Source organism: Rutidosis leptorrhynchoides, chromosome 10 (assembly GCF_046630445.1).
Source record: "Rutidosis leptorrhynchoides isolate AG116_Rl617_1_P2 chromosome 10, CSIRO_AGI_Rlap_v1, whole genome shotgun sequence".
In the NCBI taxonomy this organism is placed as follows: domain Eukaryota; kingdom Viridiplantae; phylum Streptophyta; class Magnoliopsida; order Asterales; family Asteraceae; genus Rutidosis; species Rutidosis leptorrhynchoides.
The window spans coordinates 267673472-267696895 of record NC_092342.1 but is presented as its reverse complement, the minus strand read 5'-3'; the positions used below and the strand labels follow the sequence as shown (position 1 = coordinate 267696895).

The window sequence follows — 23424 nt, the reverse complement described above, 5'->3', positions numbered from 1 at the left end:
CAGTTTAACTCAGTATGAAAGTATATGCTTAACCGTGAGCACCCGGTAACTAGACTTAACGTATGTATATCACCCCCTAAAAGTGCACTTGGCGAGTGCGTTTATCCTCGAAGTATTAAACACCCATTGAATGCTAGCGCGACTAGCCCGAGTGGGGATGTCAAACCCTATGAATCCATATCTAAGATTCGCGTTCACAATTCAGAAACCAATGATTAAACGTTACCGAGCTAAGGGGAATCTTTGTGCCATTTTGTAACCCACACATATATAAAGTTTAAGTACTCGTATATAGTATGTAAAACGTAAAAAAAGCGCATGTATTCTCAGTCCCAAAAATAGTAAAAGTAGTAAGGGATGCTATAACTCACAGTGAATAAGCAGTAAAAGTCGATATGAAACGTATGCAGGTAGTAAGTAGGTCCGAAAGGTCGTAAACCTAAGTCAAAGGTCACTAGGTCAGTATGTTGTCCCCATAAGTTTAAAAGTGAATAAATTACGTTTAAGTGTTATCATCAACATCAACATCATCATCATCATTCATCAAAGCTAAGGTAAGTTTAACAAGAATAGAGATCGAAACAAAAGGCTGAATTTGGACAGCTGTTACGACCACTATGCAAATCGAAAAGACGCTTAGTCAGTGGACATGGCTCCGTATGTGAGTCCTCTAACCACTTACCAATTTTCAGAACCTAACTCGTCTTCGTTTGACCGTGGCGACGGTTTAAGTGCGAGTAGGTTAGAAATTTCAGCACAACGTTACAAAGATGTAGTGACTTTCGGAAGACTATAAATCCTAAACCGTATATCGGATTTAGGTGAGGCCTAAACGAAAAGTCATCTACTCGAAACGAACTATCTGAAAATCAACTTTCTAGAAGCCCAGAGAGTCTGATCAGACCCCAAAAACAGTAAACAAGTGCTCCATTGGGATTCTTGGTGCTTGATGCTCATCACAGTTCTCATCCTTGATGCTTGTAACTTCAAGTGTACAACTCATTGATGTGTTAGCATCACTTTGACCAAGGTTTAACTATCAACACACAATATGTTAAGACCAAGTAAGAATACAACTCACTTAAGAGTTTTAGAAGGATGATGAACCAAGGTTACATCATATTCTTAGTCTTAACACAAATACAAGTTCTATTTACAACTAAAGCTACAAACTTTCCTTCAATCAAACAAGTATGAACACAATCTTGATCAAATAAAGTAATGGAACCCTAAGCTAGAGAGCTTGGATCCTTTTCACACAAGTTATGAGATTACAAAGCTAGAAAGCTTGAATCTTGGTTGTTCTTGAAGATCTTGAAGCATAAAGCTTAGATCTTCAAGTTTTATGAAGATCATAAACACAAGTTTTGATCTTTATAACAAAATAATGAGATCATAAGTTAGAAAACTTAGATCCAACAAAAGGAATGAAGATTCAAAGCTAGAAAGCTTGAATCTTAGTTGTTCTTGAAGATCCTTGAAGCATGAAGCTAGATCTTCAAGTTACATGAAGATTACAGACACAAGTTTGAATCTTTACAACAAAATAAAGAGATTAAAAGCTATAAGATTTAGATCTAACAAAATAAGTGAAAATTCAAAGCTAGAAAGCTTCAATCTTCCATGTTCTTGAAGAATTCAAATCCAAGTTTGAATCTACAAGATATAACAAGATCTAAAAGCTAAAGAGCTAGATCCTTTGATGATGATGATGTCGTGAATGAGAAGGGAAGAAGAAGAAGAAGAAAGTTTAAAACTTACACTTTTTAGAGTGAGAAAGACCAGAGAGATAATTAGAGAGTATGTGTGTGTAATTTGTAAATAAGATCAAGTGTGAAATGGGATGAATAAGCTTGGTATTTATAGAAGGTGAGGGTGTGACATGGTGGTGGTGGCCATGGGTATTGGGAAGGGACAAGGGGGATAACTTTTTTCTTTTTGGTTAATGGTTGTCTAAAGTTGGTGCTTATGTTAGGATCCCATGCAACATTAAGGATAATGGTAAGCAAAAATTCTTACATTAATATGGGTCACTAATCATTAATAATTGGGCTAATTAAATAGTCCACTAGCTAGAGTAGGGTGGGCTTAAGTCCAACAAGGTATAAAGTCCAACAAGACTAACTAGTGTGCTCTAGTAAATTACTAAGCGTAATTAAGCATCCAAAACCCCAAGTAATTGTTACTATAAAATAACAAAAGTTAAACGTGTACACAGTACGCAGTTCATTTTAAACGTCAAGTGACACTAACGGTCATAAAGGCTTCCGGGGATCAAGTTAAGTAACCTACGTACTTAAAGGCACGTTTAAACATATAAACGAAAGTAATCCACATGTAGTAAGATCCCAGAGTATAGTATAGCTCAGTACGCACAAATACGCAGTTTCATGAAAGCACAAAGCACAAAAGCAAGTCGAAAAAGTCGGGTCGTTACATGAGATGTTCAGCAATTAACTGAAAATGCTAGTATGTTTTATAAGTAACTTGTTTGTTTGAACTTTGAATACATTCACATTAAAAATAGAAACACATAGGAATATAGACAAACTTCAATTATCATACTTTTGAGATAGAATATCAAACTCTACCAACAAATAGACAAACTTCAATTATCATACTTTTGAGATTGAGATAGAATATCAAACTCTACCATCATAATTTTGAAATAGAATATAACAACGTCAAGGTGTTGGTGTATTGGTGGTGACCTGACTTCTCATAAGAGAGGTCGGGGTTTGACCCTCATGAGCTTGAGCTGCTAAATATTTTCCTTGAGGTAACTCGTCCATTTAAATGTTTAAACAATGTGAATTGAATGTTTAATGATTGTGAAAAATGTTGAGTCAAAATGGTCAAATCAGTGTGTGTTTGGGATAAATGTTTTATATATACGACCAACATTTTGTCAAAGTTGATATACGTAAAAGCCATGTTAACTGAAAGGAGTTAAAGTTGGAGTTTTTGAAGTTCTCATGAATGTGAAGGAATGGTGTACGTGAGAGATAAAGGAATAAAGATGCTTAATTAATCGTCTCGATGATCATAATGTTTATGCTGTAAAGAAATGAGGGATTGATTCTGTCTAGCGTGCTCATGTTGATATATGTCATCGTACTTTGTGATGTTACCATGTACATGTTATGAAGCTTTAAAAGTAAATATAAATTATTGTGGGGTAATCAGAAGAGTCTGATTATTTATGGGCCAAACAAAGTCAAATCTTAAAATTCCGCTGTGTTTGAGAAGATTAGAAGAGATTGAAGAACCTGAAGTCACAACAGTCATTAGTTAGGGTTAATTTGATGACTAGTGAGATTTTAAATATTGTTAAGTATAAGTCTCCGAGTATCAAAAGAGATTCTACTTAAAGGTTCAACAAATTGTATTTCTTGATAATTGTATCGACTTGCGATTATCATTTGACTATGACAAGGATAAATATGAAGAGAGAAGATATGTGTGCATCAAGAGAAAACCTCGTGAAATTGAATGTAACGCCACATCCGAGGGGAAGTATGATGACCCTCAAGGGAGTTAGTTAGTGTAGAAATCCGAGTAAAGAAGGAACATCGAACTAGGTCCTAGGGGGAGTATGTTTGTGCCTAAAAGGCCCGAGTTCGGATCAACAAATTCAAAAGAGACAATCGACCAACTGTTGGGCCAGTCGATCGACTGACTGCTCATATAAGTACATAAGGGAACTTATGTATTCATTTGTGGCGAATGATCTCCTAATCACTCACAACCCTAATATCGTTTCCTCTCCATTAACATCTGATCCAAAATCCACCCAAGTCGAAGAAACAACTCTAGGTATCGATATAATCCGGTCCGTTCGATCCGGTTTGACTAAATCGATCCCCGAAAGTCAACGATTCACTAGAACCTCGATCCAAAGATCTGAATAGCTCCAACAGTTGGTGTATTGGTGGTGACCTGACTTCCCATAAGGGAGGTCAGGGTTCGATCCTCATGAGCTTAAGCTGCCAAATATTGAGGTTACCCGCACATTTAATGGGCACCGTAGGTCTCTGACGTCTTGCGTGCGAGCCTTATTTAAGAGGGTTTTACCACACGCGATGCCCGTGTGGATTCATTGTGGGGGTTTCCTCCTGAGGGGCGGTAGGACTGTAATGTTCGTCCCACGAAATGATCGGGTGGATGGGTTCCGGCATCGCATTCAAACCTCTGTCAGTGAATCCTAACCGTCGTTAAAAAAATATAAAGTAACATCACTAAAAAATAGCCTTATATTACACCTTCAATAACTCCATAGTTTAATCCAAACCACAAGTATCCAATGCGGCGATGGTGTGTGAAGAGTTTCCTCTTAACGCGTGTGTGAGTGACAAATGAGAGAATTCGATATCGATATCGACGTTAAAAAGAACTATCTGTATGTAATAATGAATGTACTATTGATACAAAAATAATGCTATAAGATATAAGACTAAATTACTCAGTGAGCTTAATTATTGAATAACTAAAAGGTAGAAGGGTTTTTTTTGTTTGGGCAAAAAGAATTATGCTGATGCCAAGGTTCGAAGTCGTGACCTTGCGTCGATAAAGGGAATTATTGAATAACTCTCTTTCAGATTTGGCTACCAAATAAAAACCCAACAGATGTTATCTTCTCCTCATATAACTATAACTAGAAGAATATCAAACAAACATAACGTAATCAATCGGTTTATATCACCAATCAATCATCAGTAGACAAAATAATTTAATATATTATCTTTAATCTTTAATTATTCTTTGAAAAAAATAAAATCAAAAGCATGCTTTGAACCAAACTAGTGTTCGAACCCTCGCTTCGCGCCGGGGTTCGGTTTTCAATGTATTATATTGCGTTTAGTTTGTAAAATTATTTCGTGGCTAACGATGATATCGTTGAAGCGCAACTCGAGTCGAACTAAAAGGTATAATCCGTGAAAGATTTAAATGTTATTTTAAATTAACAACATATGCACATCTCCGCGTTTCACTATGGAATTGTCGACTTTTAAAAATTTAACGCAAAATCGACGTGTATGAAAAGTACCTCAAATATTTAGCGTTTTTTAAAAAGCGTCTGTATTGCGTATAGTTAGTGACAGTGTGCTCCTAAAATTATTTCGAGTTTAACGATGGTGTCAGAAAAATTTAACTCGTTGCGAGCGAGAAGATATGGCCCGTTGAATATTTGGGTGGAGTTTATTTAATTTTTTTATGAAAATGAGTATTTGACACTATACCCCCTGTTTGGGGGGTCGATTTTAATATTTGAACAAACTATGGGGCCTTTTTTAAAAAAAAGGTGGAAAGGGGAAAAAAAGTGAAAGGACGAAAGCGCCCCTGGTGACTATTAATCGTTTTTGTCTATTAGGTAGTATATAAAGTATGTGGTCGATTTATAATGAATGAGAAGTTTAATGGTTAAAGTATAAAATGTTAAAAGTTTGTGGTAAGTTTATAAAAATCATAAAGTTAACGATTATATATTTTGGGGCTAAAATGTAAGTAAGTAAAAAATTGGGGGTAGTTTGTGAAACTTGTAAGGTTTACTATTCACTTTGGCTATACGTAGATATAACTAGTTTACGAACCCTCGCTTCGCGCCGGAGGTTCGGTTTTCAATGTATTTTAATGCTTTTAGTTTGTAAAATTATTTCGTGGCTAACGATGATGTCGTTGAAGCGCAACTCGAGTCGAACTAAAATGTATAATCCGTGAAAGATTTAGCGTTTTTTAGCGTGTATGAAAAGTACCTCAAATATTTAGCGTTTTTTAAAAAGATTCCATTTTGCGTATAGTTAGTGATATTGTGTTCCTAAAATTATTTCGAGTTTAACGATGGTGTCGGAAAAATTTAACTCGTTGCGAGCGAGAAGATATGACCCGTTGAATATTTGGGTGGAGTTTAGTTAAGATTTTTTATGAAAATAGTTATTTGACACTTTACTCCCCTGTTTTGGGGGGAGGTTTTAATTTTTGAACAAAGTTTGGAGATTTTTTTGGAAAAAGGAAAAAAAAAGGTGAAAACAAAAAAAAATAAAAAAAATAAAAAAAGGTGAAATGACGAAATATATTATATAATATTATTATAGTTATAATACGGGGAGGCGAGTCGGGTCGGGGTAAAGGGGTAGGGTTGGGGAGTGTTTTGTATTTTCTTGAGGGTGTGAGGTTTTTTTAGGAAAATTGGGAAGGGGCCGATTCGTACTTTGAATAAAGTTTGAGAGCGTTAGTGTGGAATTGAGATAGTCCAAAGAGTACTATTCATTTATTTTTTTCTTGAAGGTGTGAGGGTTTTTTAGGAAAATTAGGAAAGGGTCGATTCGTAATTTGAATAAAGTTTGAAGGCGTTAGTGTGAGATTGAGATAGTTCAAATAGTACTATAGGAAAAGGTCGATTCGTAATTTGAATAAAGTTTGAGGGCGTTAGTGTGAGATTGAGATAGTTCAAATAGTAATATTAATTTGGACTATCTCAATGTATAATATAATTAGTGTAGGTCCCACATGAACGAATAGAAAAGCCAATCAAACACTACCACTTTCCGCCTCCTCCAATCAACACTTCGCTCTCGCCGGAATATTTATATTTTCTCAGAGAGAGAGAGAAAGTAACCGCCGGCGATGTCTCCTCCTCCGCCTAATGAAGATGACGTCATAAGCCAACACGACTCATCATCAATTCCTCAAAATCGTCCCATTTCTACTATCGTTATCATCATCGGTACTTTTTTATTCTCTTCCTCCGTATATATAAAAGTCTATCTGTATGTATTCATTCGCATTCGCACTAGTAGGTTTTACTAAATTATTAATTAATTAATTTAATATTGTTTGATCGAGTAGCTATGCAGACTGAAGCATTACCTCTTGTTGATTCCTTTCAGCTTACCGAAGACTTGAATTCACTGTTCGTTCTCTCTCTCTCTCTCTCTTTTCACTATAATACTATAATTTTCCCCCAATTTCTATTATGTATGCCATTTTTAGGGTTCTAAGTGCTATGTTATCATGAAATTAGGATTAACCTTGGATTAGCTGATTTTAGGAGCTTATTAGTGTAAGCTAATAAGTTCAATCAAGTGTTTGTATAAATTTTATTATAGTAAAAAATGCTTATGTTTGTGTTATGTGTCCATCTGTATGTTTGAATGTAATTTGAAAACCTAATTGTTGCAGATTTCCTATTGGAACGCCTTGGGTACGTTACCACGGTACTTACAAAGGTTTGAATATTAATATCATTTGGCCAGGGAAGGATGCTGTTTTAGGTGAGTGTGTGTGCTGGTTGTTATTTTAATCGGTTACATTTAACGTTGTATAATGTATAATTTGGTTGTTGGAGCACTTTGTTCAACTAGATTTAGGTTTGTGTTAATTCATATAGTTAAATATAGTCATGTGACTATTTACAGTATGTATTTTATCCATGTAAATAACAACTTTTGGAGTTATTTGTTCCTCAGGGGTTGACAGTGTTGGTACCGTTTCTGCATCACTTGTGACTTATGCTGCTATACAGGCATTAAAACCGGACCTCATTATAAATGCTGGCACTGCTGGTGGTTTTAAGGTATGAATGTTATGCGTATTATGTTTATATTTTACTCGCATAAATGAATCTGCAGATAAATGTGTGGGATATGGATTGTTGTTTGATATAAGTAAATAAGCTATGGATGTTTGCAGGCAAAAGGAGCTTGTATTGGTGATGTGTATGTTGCATCAGAAGTTGCTTTCCATGATAGAAGGATACCAATCCCTGTAAGATAATAATAATTTTTACTATTAAAACAATGCAGTGAACAATCTCATTACATTTTGTAGTTTGTTTTCTTGTGTGTAACCGTGATTATATTCTTTCAGGTTTTTGATCTCTACGGGGTTGGTTTGAGAAGAGGATGCTCGACGCCAAATCTGGTGAAGGAGCTTGAATTTAAGGTTAATGCTTTTGTAAAATTTGCTAGTGCCTGATACTTTAAAATCCCTCTATTGTTCTAATCCCTAGTTTATTTCATATAATTCTCAATATCTCCCCTTTTTAAGAAGTAGAGCGCTCATATTAGGCTTTATTACATGTTCTTTAATTGGAATTTTGATCTTAATTTTTAGCAATGTTGTAAACTGCGGACGTCTCGGCTCACTAGTTGGTTTGGTGACTAGCCCATCCTGTTTTACCCAAAAACCTTTAATTAGTCAGTTGGCGCTAAAAGTCAGGTTAAAGTCAGTCAAATTCGTTCTGAATATTTCTGAGTCGGGTCCGAGTTGGTCAAAGTAAAGGTTGGTCAAATTTAGGTCAAAATTGTAATATATATTTTTATATGAGCAGATTTTGTGCCCTCTACATATGTTTGAAATATGTATGTGTAATCTATATGTTAAATACATATACACATATTACTAAAAGTCAACGTTAGTCAACGTCCAACTCGACCGACTAGTCATTTCAAAGCACCAACCGACTTGTCTCCGTCTCGCGACTTTTCTAACCTTGCTTCTTAGATCATGCAAGGCTTTGATTCCAGACAATAGGCAATGAAGGAACACATTAGTTACTTGAATATAGAAGAATCATACAATTTGCTTTAGTTATGGCAACTTGAATGATGAAATAAGTTGAACAAACACTTCCATGACATCATTACTTTTTTGATTATTGATATAAGGACGGTGTATATCCCTTTGAGTTTTGACCCCACATCTTTATTTCTAACTGTTTTTCAGGTTGGTAAACTGTCTACCGGAGATTCATTGGATATGACCCCACATGATGAAGCTTCCATACTTGCAAATGATGCCGTCGTCAAAGACATGGAGGTAACGTATTTTTTAAAATTATCATGAAACCTTTATGGAATTTTATTAAGTTATCACTTATCAGTTAGATAATACGTAGTATAATCCAACTGTAAAACTTGTAATATACTCTCAGGGAGCTGCTGTGGGTTACGTAACGGATCTTTTGAAAGTACCAGCAATTTTTGTAAAAGCGGTTACTGATATTGTTGATGGAGACAAACCGACATCTGAAGAATTTCTAAATAATTTATCAGCAGTGACTCTTGCACTCGGCAAAGCAGTCACTCAAGTAGTTGATTACATTAGTGGAAAGTCCATCTCAGAACTCTGAAAACGATATGTTCACTACATTTTGGGTGAAACGTGACATGAACATGATGAAATAAAGGACACTGGCCTTAGTAGTTTTGTTGGGCATATATGTATTCACGGTTACTAGCATTTGTCGTAAAGAAAAAAAAAATGGATGTCTACGTATCTAAAAACCCTTTTTGGTACAATAGCTTATTTATGTTTGTAATTGAAGTGCTATTCGTTTGTAAACCCAAAAATCCTCTCTCTTGTTTTTTCAATTGATATGCTCAATATGGCTCTCTTGGATGCAAATGTACATCAATTTGTCAACGCCGTATATAATAAGTACAAAAGTCGTCTTATTGAGGATATGTTTACTTGAGTTTTTGTTTTTTGTTCTCCTTTACTATAGATGCACAAAAACCGGATCCGGACCGGATCTGGATTTAAAAAAACCGGACAAAAAAAAACCGGATTTTTCCGGATCCGGTTCCGGTTCCGGATCCGGTTCTCGGGGTCAGTTTTTTTTCGGATTTTTTTTCGGAATCGGATTTTTTTCGGATCTTGACCGGATTTTTTTCGGACTAAGATCTTTGTCGGATTTTGTTTTTTACCGGTTATATTTTTACCGGTTCGATTTTTATAACTTTTGAACAACAATAATATAATCAATATAAACAAAATGTATAACGCTTAAACAATTATAAATAATATAACAACATTTTTATTCAAATGATTAACCACTATAGATAATATAAATAACAATAACAATACATTTATTTGAACGATACAAGTTACAACTATAAGAATACAAAAGTTAATACATTATTCGAGCTTCGGCATGGCCGTCACCCGATAATGTATTACGAGCAAAGTATATTGAGCTTCAGCATTGCCATCACCCATTATACATTACTCGTCTTGCCTTCGTCGTTCGAAATATTCTTCACTTGCTTCAAATTCGGGGTCATCAACCGCAAATGTTCGTTGGTAATTTGCAATATATTCTTCCATGTTAATGGGATCATATTCACCTTCCTCCACTTCGGTCTCGGTATTTCCTTCGGTTGATGAAGGTGATAATCCCGCTTCTATTTCTTCTATCTCTATAAAATCTTCAACGTCATTATCTAACGGACATTCTAATGACGTTTGATATTGTATCCTATCTACCCCGTCCAAATAATCCTTCAAACATACGCATACTTCCACGGCTTGGGGGGTAAGTCTTGACCTTCTTTCCGAAATAATTCGACCGCTAAGAGAAAAAGCCGATTCGGAAGCTACGGTTGAAGCTTGAACGGCTAATAAGTCACGAACCATAGCGGATATTATTGGATAGGTGTCTTCTTTTGTTTTCCACCAAGCCAAAACATCAAAGTTGTGAAATTGTTCGGGATTCATGTTAAGTGCAAAGTTTCCAATTTTGTAATTTCCCAACTCGCTTGTGGGTGCCGATGTTCGGGCACGTTTCGAAGCGTCTTCACGTAATTGGTTAAAAAGACTAATATTAAGGTCTCGGGCCCTTATCCGCTCTCAAATTGGTCAACAATTGGGTTTGATTGTCGACCATAAGTTGTTGCATAAATTGAAAATAATTGCTCAAAGGTGTTATTAAATGCGAATATTTGGTTGTTTATATAGTTGGGTTCGTCGTCTTCGGGACCATGAATACAATCCAAATTTTGATATATTGTTGTCATCAAAAGTTCCACCCCATTAAAATTGATTTTCGGGTCAAGTGCGGCCGCAAATAAAAAAAACTTTAGGTATTGTTCCAAAATATTTTTTTAGTTTTTTTTTTCTTATGTGAAAAACGGTTTGTCTAAAAATACGATTATTTGAGTTCGCAAATTCGTTAATTTTTTCCGTCATTATATAAAGTTGTTGTAAAACTAGTGAGCTAGTTGGGTAATAAACACCCGAAACTTTTGTCGTTGCCTCTTTAAAAACTTGTAAAAAATTTGTTAATGCTTCCAAGTCATCTCATTCGTCGTTATCAATCGGTTCGGAATATCCCTTTCTAATTAGTCTACTATTAAAACCGATTAAAGTTTCTTTTTGTCGTAATATATTTTCAAACATAAGACAAGTAGAATTCCACCTAGTATTATTATCAAAATAAGGACCTAACCAAGTGCCATTACAAGTTTTAACAAAATTTTTATAGTTTTTATGTCGTTTGTTGCTCGTACGATATATCGTTACTAATAATTTTCTAAATTTATCTTTTAACGAACTACAATAAGTTAAACAATCTTGAACGGCCAAGTTTATAATATGAGCAACATAACGTGTATGTATAAACGCACCATTTAAAACCGGTTGCATTCGTATTTTTAACATATCCATGGCACTAGTATTATTAGAAGCATTATCTAGCGAAATAGTAAAAACTTTATCGATTAAATTATATTCAATCAAAGTGTCTTGTATAATTTTTCTTAAATTATTACCATTATGCGGATAAGCAAATAATTTAAAAGCGATAGTCCGTTTCATTAATAACCACGAATCGGGATGAAACCAATGAGCGGTAACGGCTAAATAAGAATTTGTCGTTCCGTGTGGTGCGGTCCAAACATCACAAGTTATAGAAACTTTATGTTTATATGTTCGAAAACCTTCAATTATATCATTTTTAGCTTTTTTCCATAATTTAAAAGCGTCACTGTTGAGTCCCCAAAATAATTAAGGATTTAATTATGACAAAACAATATTTATTTGCACTAAAGTGTTATGTGCAGCCAGCACACGTTTGTTTATGTATAGTCAGCTAATATAGCTGTGTCGAGTGTTTAGTATGCTGCCTAGTCTATCAGCACAAGGTAGATATGTTTTCTTCGAATCAGCACAGGATGTGCACCCAGCAAATCAAGAATATCAAGTGACTCAGCATATGAAGGACCAGTAAGTCTGGATATTAGCATACAACACAAGACAGCCATGCTCCATTACAAGCATGGTAGTTTCCCAGAGTGGTCTACATCAACGCACTATTCAACAGAAGTCGAAGACAAAGTTGAACAGAAAAGGACAGGAGTCGGCGGCTGACAAGTGACCTTACAAGACCACGTGGGAATGCAGAAGTGGAACGCATGTGCAGACATGTGTTATACTTTAATCATACCTAGGGAACACAACATTCCATTTGTTTAAATCAAATGGTAGTGCCAAACCGAATGGGTGTGTTCCAGCAAATAGCTACCTAAGAGGAAAGAAGGAAAGCACGCCTTCTGACACAATTGTCCCCACAAGTACAAAGCATCCAATGTACTAGTGGACAATAGACTAATTACACAGTTAATAGAACTACTATATATATTGTAGTATCCACTATTGTAAAAAGTAGTGGTGTGGGTTTATCTGTTAGAGTCAAAACCGTGTAATAGCTTTAGTTTATCTCTTAGCTATAATCTAGGTAATCTGTATCAACCAACTATCATTTCCGCCAAGGATAGTTGTGATTCTTTCTGATTTAATCAATAAAGAATAACAGTTGAAAATTACCTGTGACTCTATCTTATTTACTACAGAATACTAAACGTGATTAACTGACTAGTTAATTAAGAAAAGAATTGTATTCACCCCCCCTCTACAATACTCCTGTTGTTATTAAGGGACCAACAACTGGTATCAGAGCTTCAGTCTTGATAATTAATATCTTGGATCTGAATTCTCTTATGGCTTCGTATTCAAACTCAGCTTACCTTGAGAATGGCTCGTCTAACAGACCACCTAAGTTTGATGAAGATGAGTATGAAACCTGGAAGGCAAGGTTCATGCTCCATCTTGAGTCTGTGGATTCACTCATGCCTGGAATTGCCAAAAATGGCCCTTTTGTTCCCACTGAGACAGTTGGTAGTGCACCAGCAACAGCTGACACTCCTGCCATCCCTGGCAGAGAGGTTATTCTCACTCCCTCTAGATGGGATGATGAGGATAAACGTCGAGTTGGTCTTGACCCTAAAATCAGAACCTTGTTAGCCATAACTTTGCCTAACCCACTGTTCAAACTGATCAAGGGAAAAGAAAATGCTAAGCTTATGCTTGACTACCTAGATGTCACCTATGAGGGTATGGGAGAAGTTAGGCAGAACAGGATGATTGCTCTTAAAAGAGAATATGAAATGTTCTTTGCCTATAAGAATGAAACCCTTAAGCAAACCTTCATTAGGTTTAACTCTTTGATAGCAGACCTGACCACTTTAAATGTAACCTACACTGAATTTGAACAAGTGAACAAATTCATTGATGCACTGCCATCTAAATGGAAACCTGTTACTGACCCATTAAGAACCACACAGACCCTAAAGAACTTTAACCTGTCTTCTCTCTACAGTTCCCTTTGGAATCATGAGAAGGCAGAAGCCAAGTTTGAACTTAACATGAAGGAAAACTTTAGGTCTGCCCCCACCACTTCAAAATCATCTAAAAATGATGATGCTGCTCTTATTGCTGCTGCTAAATGGAAGAAAGCTCAAAAAGCTTTACTGGTTCAAAAGTTACTGGCAGAACAAGAGTCAGCTGATAGTGTTGAGGAAAGTGGTACTGGGTCTGAAGAAAGCAGTACAGATGAAAGTGATGTAGAAGGGTTTGCTGAAGGTATGGCTCTGCTGGCTAGGCAGTTCAAAAGGTTCAATCGTAGTAGAACCAGCAAGTCATACAAATGGAGCAAAAAGCCAAATGCCAGGTACAACAGCAAGTCAGTCAAGGGTCCTAAATCTGAGTGCTTTAATTGTGGGAAGGTTGGACATTTTGCTGCTGAATGCATGTCCAAGAAACCTTCCACGTCACATGCTAACACTTTCTCAAAAGCTGATAAGTACAAAAACAAGTACAAAGCTATGAAAGCTCAGATGAAGGAAAGTGCAAAGACTGACAAGAAGGGTAAACAGCCAGAAAAGGTTCTAGTTGCTGAACATCATGACTGGGATGAAGCCAGCACGTCCTCATCTTCTGATAGTGATACTGATGATGATGGTGCTGGTTATGCTACTGGTAAAAAGCTGTGTTTGATGGCCAAAGAGGTCGAGGAGTCTGATGAGGATGATGGTAGTAGTACGTTTTTGGCTGATATGAGGGAAGCTGATCAAAACAGAGACTCTCCTCAATGGAAAACTGAAATGATGTATAAGGTTGATAATTTTCGAACTTATACTGATGATGAAAAAGCTGAAATGTTTGACTACCTAAGAATTGATTTATGCAGAAGCTGCAAACGTGAAGAGAGTTTGAAATCTAATAACAAATCTTTAAATGAAAAACTCAAAGGCAAAAATGATGAAATTAAGATCTTAAAAGATACAATTTCCAAACTTGAAAAACAAAACTTTGCTTTAGAAACTCTTCACGTTGAGGCAGCAGAAGTCAAGACCCAGCTGGACAATCTCAAAAGAGTTGTTGCTTCATGGTGCACATCTGCTCAACGCACAGCTAAATGTGTTAATGAGCAGGTGCCTGCCCAAGTTCAAGCCTTCTTTGCTGGTGACTATGCTGCTGCTGCCGCTATTGCAGAAGTTACTTTCATGGACCCGACTCTTGAAACTGATCCTGAAGCTGTCTTGCCAAATACTTTTGCCAAGATAGTTGAAGGTAAAAAGGTTGTGACAAACAAATTTGTTAGACCTACTGTGTCCCCACCACCTGCCATGAAAGAAATTTTGGAGGATGAAGTTAGAGCAAGAGAAGCCAGTAACTCAATTGATGAGACTACTGACCCCTCAAGCATCCACTACATGACTCCGAAAGAAAGACGTATTAAAAGGGAAATCACTGAAAACAATTTGAGAAAAGTTAAACCAACTGATTCCCCTTCGTGTTCGAGTTCTACCAGTGCTAAGCCAGCTGATGACCAATCTACTGGTCACCCAGTAGCTGCAGACAAGCCAGTGAAACGAAATACTGGCAAATCTAAGGCAGCAGTTAAGATACCTACTGGTTCATCAGCATCAGAAGACAAGCCAGCAACTTCCCACGCTAACTTGTCAAATGATAAAGAAAAGACAGTTCGCCATGGTCATGGTACTGGTTCCAAAAGGAAAGCTGCCCATAAGGGAAAAGCAAAAATTGACTCGACTGATGAGCTGTCTATCACTGAGATAATGACAGCCAAGCTTGACCAGCTAATTGAGGCAGTAATTAAAAGTCGACCCGATCCTACTGCCCTTATTAGATCTGTGAATGACCAGCCACAAAAGCCAAAAGTAAGAAAATGCTACAAATGTGGCAGCAAAGCTCACCTGGCTAACCAGTGTACTCAAACCCAAACCCCATCTGCTGCTTCTTCTAGCAAGCCAGTAGAAAAGAAGAAGTCATCAAAGGTGACTCCTTCAGAACCCATCCTTGGATGGGTTCCCAAAAAGAACTAATCTCTAAGTTATTGTGCAGGGCATTCAAAACAAGCAAATCTGGTATCTCGATAGTGGTTGTTCGAGACATATGACCGGAAGTAAGTCCCTGCTGATGGACTATCAGGAAAAGGATGGTCCAGTTGTTTCGTATGGAGATAATTCGTTGGGTTACACAAAGGGTTTTGGTACTTTGACAAATGGGAATGTCACGTTCTCAAATGTTGCATATGTAGTTGGGCTTAAACATAACTTACTCAGCATAAGCCAACTGACAAGCAAGAATAAGATAGTCCAATTCAGAAAGAAAATTGGTACTATTTTTGATAAGACAGGGAAGCCACTGCTGACTGCAAAACGTCATGAAAACATGTATCAAATTGACATGAACACAGCAGTCACAACAACTGATACTTGTTTCTATTCGAAGGCAGCAGACAACCTGAAGTGGTTATGGCACAAGAGACTCTCACATCTCAACTTCAAAGATATTCACAAATTATCCAGTAGAAGTTTGGTGTCTGGGCTACCCACAATGTCTTATGTGAAGGACAGATTGTGTCCTGGTTGTGAAAAGGGAAAACATCACCATGCCTCGTTCAAATCAAAGCAAATCTCATCTGTTGAGAAACCATTTCACTTACTTCATATGGATCTATTTGGTCCAGTGAATGTGGCCAGCTGTAGTGGGAAGAAGTATACACTGGTTATTGTTGATGAATACTCGAGATACACTTGGGTGTTCTTTCTAAGGCAAAAGAGTGAAGCTGCTGATGAAATCATCAATTTTATCAAAAGAATGGAGCTTTTGAATGGGCAACTGGTGAAGCAACTAAGAAGTGATCATGGTACAGAATTCAGAAATGCTACATTAGAAGAATTTTGTGCTGACAAAGGTCTTTCCCAAAATTTCTCTGCTGTGAGAACACCTCAGCAAAATGGTGTTGCAGAAAGAAGAAACAGAACTCTCATTGAAGCAGCAAGATCTATGTTGGCTGAGTCTGGGTTGAAGAATTCCTACTGGGCAGAAGCTGTGAATACTGCCTGTTTTACCCAGAATAGATCTCTTATTGTGAAAAGACATCAGAAAACTGCTTATGAAGTTCTCAAAGGAAGAAGACCCTCTATTTCATTTCTTCATGTATTTGGCACTCCCTGTTACATTCTAAATAATAGGGATCAGCTGGGCAAATTCGATGCTAAAGCTGATGAAGGTATATTCCTTGGATATTCCAACATGTCAAAGGCATATAGGGTCTACAACAAAAGAAGAGGTTGTTTTGAAGAATCCATCAATGTTACATTCGATGAAACTGCCTCTGCTTCATCTACTGATCGTGAAGATGAAGTGTTACTGTTTGAAGAGCCTACTCAGCAAGCTCTTGATGATGAAGAGCCAGCAGCACAACCCTCACCAATCCATGCTGCTGGGTTCTCTGATGATGAAATGGAACATTCTGTTCCATCTGTGTCTAAACCAAGTGGACCTACTGGCTCTACTGAAGTGCTGCAACTTGAGCCTAGGTCTGCTGGTTCTGAGAGATCACAAGCTGGTACTGATTCTACTGATATTGATCAGCAACCTTCTGTTGCTGCTCACTCATCTGAACCAGCTGATGATCAAGATGCGGTGTGTTCTACAACCAGCTCACCTGTTCATAACACCAAATGGACAAGGGAGCATCCGATTGAGCAGATTATTGGTAATCTTGCGAGTGGTGTTAAAACACGGAGGCATGCTACCAGTAACTTTTGTATGCATGTTAATTTTGTGTCTACCATTGAGCCCACGTGTCCTGAGGAAGCACTTCAAGATCCTAGCTGGGTTGGTTCAATGCAAGAAGAAATTACTCAGTTTGATAGGAACAAAGTGTGGACATTGGTACCTGAACCTGAGGATAAGACAAAGAAGATCATTGGTACTAAGTGGGTATTTAAAAACAAGATGGATGAAGATGGTGTCGTTATCAGAAACAAAGCAAGATTGGTTGCTCAAGGGTTTAGACAGGAAGAAGGATTGGATTATGGGGAAACTTATGCACCAGTGGCTAGGATGGAAGCTATCAGATTGTTCTTAGCATATGCTGCTAGGATGAACTTTAGAGTATTTCAGATGGATGTTAAATCTGCATTTCTGAATGGGAAGCTGCAAGAAGAAGTTTATGTCAAACAGCCTCCTGGTTTTGTAAGCAGTAAATATCCAGACCATGTCTACAAGTTAGACAAAGCTCTTTATGGCCTTAAACAGGCTCCAAGAGCATGGTATGAGACACTTCATGTGTATCTCACTGGTATAGGTTTTAAAGTTGGAACAATTGATACCACTCTATTCTCAAAAGAGATAGATGGTGATCTCTTGTTGGTACAGATATATGTGGATGATATTATTTATGGTTCTAAAAATGAAAAACATTGTCAAGATTTTTCAAAACGTATGTCAAAGGCATATGAAATGAGTTTACAAAGAGATCTGCAATACTTTTTAGGATTGCAGATCAAACAACTTGATGATGGAATATTCATAAGTCAAGATAAATATATCAAAGATATGTTAAAGAAATTTGGTCTGACCTGTTTAAAAGACATAGGGACTCCAATGGCAGCATCCATTAAAATAGATGCTGATCCAAATGGTGAACCAGTCAATATCACTGAATATAGAGGTATGATTGGATCCCTACTTTATCTCACAGCCAGCAGACCAGATATTATGTTCGCCACATGTCTCTGTGCCAGATATCAAGCTGATCCTAAAGAGTCACACTTGCTGGCAGTAAAAAGAATATTCAGATACCTAAAAGGTACTGCTAAACGTGGTCTTTGGTATCCCAAAGACCAGGATTTTGAACTAATTGGGTATTCAGATGCTGACTTTGCAGGGTGTAAAATAGACAGGAAAAGTACTACTGGTGGGTGCCAGTTACTGGGTAGTAGGCTAGTCAGCTGGACAAGCAAAAAGCAAAATACTGTGTCCACATCCACTGCTGAAGCAGAATATGTCTCTGCTGGTAGTTGTACTGCTCAAGTACTGTGGATGCAAAGCCAGCTAAAGGACTATGGTGTTCATGTTACAAAAACTCCAATCTACTGTGACAACACCAGTGCAATTGCTATCACCAACAATCCTGTGATGCACTCAAGGACTAAGCACATCGATGTTCGGTATCATTTCATAAGGGATCATGTTCAAAAGGGGGATGTTGAGTTACATTTTATTTCTACAGACCAGCAATTAGCAGACCTATTTACAAAGCCATTAGATGAGAAACGTTTTAACTATCTCATCTCTGAGCTGGGTATGCTTGAGCTTTAAATAAAAGACAACTTTTGTTGGTGTGCTGGCTCTACAACGTGTAGGGCAAACCAGTAAGTCACATTTATTTACTTACTGCCTACATGTCAAACAACCAGCACAGCAAGGTCTTTTATATTTTGGTTACTTAAATGTTTTAAATGAAATAATAAATAGCTCTCCAAATTTAACGATTCCTTAAAACTGGAAACTCATTTACTTCCAATGATTTAAATTAAATTCATGACATATTAAATGTAACAAAAGTATTTTGTATTTAATACAAAAAATTATTTTTGAGGTTTTAAATCAATTTGTTTGAAATAAAATCTGATGCATTTAATGCTGTATGGGAGTAATGAGTGTTTAAGCCGTATAAATGTCATGTCAACCGTCTGTCTCCCTTTGAAAACGTGCCAGTCTGTCACATCTGCCCACGCGCCTGCAGATGACAGTAATTTTCTCTCTCCTGCACTTTTTCACCCACTCACAACGGATAAAAGTGTGTTTCATCTTACAAAATAACCTTCGGTTATTCATTGTTCAAAATACACACACTTTTACTCTCAAAATCTTTTCAATCTTCAAATCTTCATCCTACACTCATCAATGGCAGAACAACAACAGCAATCACCACGTGCTGCAAGCCAGCAAGAGGAACAACAGCAACAACAACCTCAAACAGTCGAACCACAACCTGCCCCACAACCGGCACCGGCACCGGAGGAACCGGTGGTTCAAGAACACGTCGTTCAAGGACCACTGTTCAATCTCCACCCCAACCTAATTAGGGCTCCAAATGCACCTGATCACTCTCTGATTCGCCTATCTAGAGGCAATGCTGCACATGCCCTCTCTATTCCCAAATCGAAGGTTAACAAAGGGTATGAGGCCCTCATCGAATACATTCGTCAATCACCTTTGGCAAGAGCCATCACCGGTGTACCTTCCCGATTCTATGCTGCCTGTTTGGCACGATTTTGGTATACTGCCACTGTTGCCACCACTCCCGGCAACGTTCCATGTATTCGTGGCATGGTGACTGAAACCCTAAATTGCTCTGTCACCGTCGAAGCTATTAGACGTGCTCTTCAATTGCCCGGTGGACCATTTGTTGCTTCACCTACTAGTGACGAATTAAGAAGGGAGGTGTTGGAGACCATTGGGTTTGCTGGACCAGTGGCACATACACCGTTGAGAAAGCATATGCCACCTCTGTGGTACTACTTCTTTGGGTTGATGACTCAGTGCATGAGTCAAAAGTCAGGAAGCTTTGACCAATGCTCAGATTTTGAGCTCAAGCTTGGTCATGGGTTGTTGTTCAACAGGAACATCGATTACGCCCTTGAAATTTATTTGAGGCTAAGGGAAATGGTGACTGCTAGAGTAAGAACCAACTTGATTCCATTTCCACGATTCTTAAGCCTGGTATTTGAAAGTGAACTGGGTGAAGCTTATCAGCAAATTGCTGATCAATCATTTGAGGTCCCAGTAAAACAAGGGGGTATGCCAAAGGATGTACCTGCTGCTCCATATGCTGAGTTGACACCAGCAATGAACGAGTATCTTGCTGCTCGTCGTGGAGCCACCCAATCGACTGCCTCTGGTTCTGCACCAGCTGAGGGGGAGGGTCCTCAGCGAAAGCCAGCAACGCGAAGGAAGCAGCCAGCTACCTCAACTAGTACAGCCACCGTCTCATATACTGGTAAAGCAGTAGTTGTATTAGAATCTAGTGCTCTCTTATCATAAAGAACAGCCCTAGTCTTATATACTGACTACCCATTTCTAGTGTTGGAATCCGTTGCTCATCTATTTCTTGGTAACAGGCAAACCTAAGCGTGCTAAAGCTGGCTCCAAGCGAACCACAGGGGAGATTGCACCAGTCTCAGCTGCTGCTCCTGCAAAGGATGTAGCTATGGAACCTGGTGCGTTTCTAGACCAAACAGCAGATCAATCTAAATTAATTGAAAAATTTTTAACTGCTGACTTGAAAAATGTTGAGGGAGTTATCGGTATAACCCTAGCTCCCAAACTGACTGGTTTTAAAACTGGTGTCAAGAAGAGTAGCAACCCATACTCGTCTAACCAGGCACTTCCACATTTTTCTGAAATGAACTTATTGCAATACTCTCTGCTGACAGTACAACCAGCAGAGAACATAACTGACCCCCAAAGCAGGCTTGAGCTGGGTCTTCATCGTGTTGAACCAGCTCAGGTGACTGCACAGCCAGTATGTTACTCGGATACTGATAAGAGTCGCACTCCTACATCATTACCAGCCAGATCTCTTACACTATCTGGGTCAACATGTGTTGCCAATGAGTCAGCAGAGTCACCGCTGTACTTACAGACACCTTCTTCTGTCTCATTCGAAGGGCTGACCAAATCAAAAGTCTGTCCCCAGAGACCAAAAACAGAGGCAATTGTTGAGTCAAATTTATTTGGTTCTACAGTTGCTAACATAACTTGTTCTATTGTTTCAGTTCTTAGCAGGGTAGATGAACAGGCAGAGGGGGAGCAAAATAAAGATGTCGTTATTCCTACTGGTGATATTGCTGCCTCTGCTACTGGTGTTGGTGCCACTGATTCTGTTACTGGTGGTGGTGATGCTAGTACTGTTGATTCTGCTGCTGCTGGTGTGGAAGATGTTATCATGGAAGAACCTCCTGTTCTTGAGAAGGTTATTGACAATATTGTCAAGGATGTTCTTCTTGATGAACCTGTCACCCAACCAAGAGTGGACCCTGCATTAATGTCTGATGAGCCTGCTGATTCTTCTGATTCTTCTTCTATGGAACGTCAAGTTCTTACAGAATCGGCAGTTCGTCATCCTATTGGTCCGATTTTGGTTGCTACTGAGCCAACCGCTGAGGTTGCTGATGTTAAGGATGCTGGTACCTCTGCTGACACAACGATTGATTCGACTAAGGCTTCTGTTACTGAGGAAACAAAGCCATATGTTGTGCAGGTACCAGATCCAGATGAAGTTGTTCCTAACTTCATTTTCAAGGGAGCTTCAATTTCTCCCAAGATTGCTATGCTGGTCGATCAGCTGACCCTTGATCCCGAATCTGCGATAGTCTCAGCCAGCAGATTACCTCGTGAAGAGATGGTTGAGCTATTATCTCAGCTTGATAGACCAGCTAGAGAAGAAATTTATGAGAGGATAGCCCTGCTGGAGCAAATCAATGAACAGCCTTACTATCATGTTTTTGGTATGGCTCCAGCTGCTTCGCCATTTCCTGGTACATGGAGGCCTCTCAAGTTTGTCATCGATCCTGCTACTGGTAAGTGTGTTATGCAAAATGTCCCTGATTCGCCAGTACCTTCTTCTTCCTCAGCTTCTTCCTCCTCATCTTCTTCTGATGAGGATGCTGATGAAGGTACTGGTAAGGGCGAACCAGTCACTCATGATAACGTGACTGGTTCCAAAGACAAACCAGTGGATCTTACTGATGACAATGCTGATAGTAATGCTGACAAGGATATCAGTGGTTCTAAGCCTTCGGGCGAAGGTAAAAACGATGGTGATCATGATGATGAGTCAGCTCCTGACCTTCCATCTCCACCACCCCACGGTGATACTCCTCTGTTAGCTTGTGCTGACCAACCTTCAACCTCTGCATACTTAAAGTTCAATGCAGATGAGGTTGCTGATATTTCCACCTTTGCTGTCTATAAGACACTGCAAGGGATCACACCAAATTTGGAGGAAACTATTCGCAGAGCTATTGTTGATAGTGTCTCTGCTGCTGTCAGATCTGCTGGAGAGGCTGTTACAACTCCTATTGATCTTAAACTCCAGCAGCTGTGTGCTTTTGCTGATGTGGCAGTCGAAGCTATCACAAAGCACCATGAAGATGAAGAGGAGCTTCAAAGGCGAATCATCTCTCACAATGAATACTGTGAAAATATCACCCGACTCCAAGCTGATTTGGATGCTGCTAACCGCAGAAATACTTTCTTAAATGAGGAGAACAGGGTGTTACACGAGAGATTGGAATCGCAGGAAGCTCAAATGGCTAACATGATTCCTGCTGCTGCCTATGTTCAGATGGTTGAAAACATGCAACGAATGGCTGCTTTGCAAGGTGATGTTCGGGCCATCGTTGAACAAATGGCTATGGGTGTAGCAAGGAATGAAGTTAGATCCTCCAATCTTCTGCTACGACAATTTGGTGTGGATCCTGGTGCCCATCTTACTCCAGAGGTTGCTGAGTGGAACAATTTTGCCTTCTCTGCTCCTCAGTCAGACAGTGATCTTGATGCTACTGTCTCCCCTTCTATTACTGCCCGTGCTGATGACAAAAAGGGGGAGAAAAAGTCTCAAAAGAAATCTAAAAAGAGAAAACAGTCTGAGGGGGAGCATGAACATGAAAAGGCTCCTAAACAACCCAGGAGAGATGGAGATGGTGATGGTGATGGTCAAGACACTGGCCCTAAGCCCAGCAACGCTCATACTGAAGCTGGTGGTGCACAGGCAACTGGTGGTACTCAACCCAGTGTGTCTGCCACACCAGTGGATGATATTGGTTCTGGCAGTATGCCCAGTGATGTTTCTGATATGGCTGTAGCTGATGCTTTTGTGCTGTCTCAATCTATTGAACGTAAAATGAAGAGGAAGTTAGAGAGACATCAAAAGCGACAGCAGGAACTAGATGATGCCTTCAATGCCAAGTTCGAGGCCTT

At 38.5% G+C, this 23424-nt stretch overlaps 1 protein-coding gene across 1 annotated transcript; it reads left to right on the top strand.

Moving 5' to 3' along the window:
- The first annotated feature begins 6542 nt into the window (after positions 1 to 6542).
- LOC139871912 (5'-methylthioadenosine/S-adenosylhomocysteine nucleosidase-like) lies at positions 6543 to 9371 on the top strand. Its single transcript, XM_071859665.1, has 8 exons — positions 6543 to 6724; positions 6847 to 6910; positions 7180 to 7271; positions 7467 to 7573; positions 7690 to 7764; positions 7867 to 7941; positions 8725 to 8817; positions 8933 to 9371. Exons 1-8 carry the CDS (start codon positions 6625 to 6627, stop codon positions 9128 to 9130), a joined length of 804 nt encoding a protein of 267 aa, XP_071715766.1. The 5' UTR covers positions 6543 to 6624; the 3' UTR covers positions 9131 to 9371.
- Positions 9372 to 23424: the final 14053 nt, after the last annotated feature.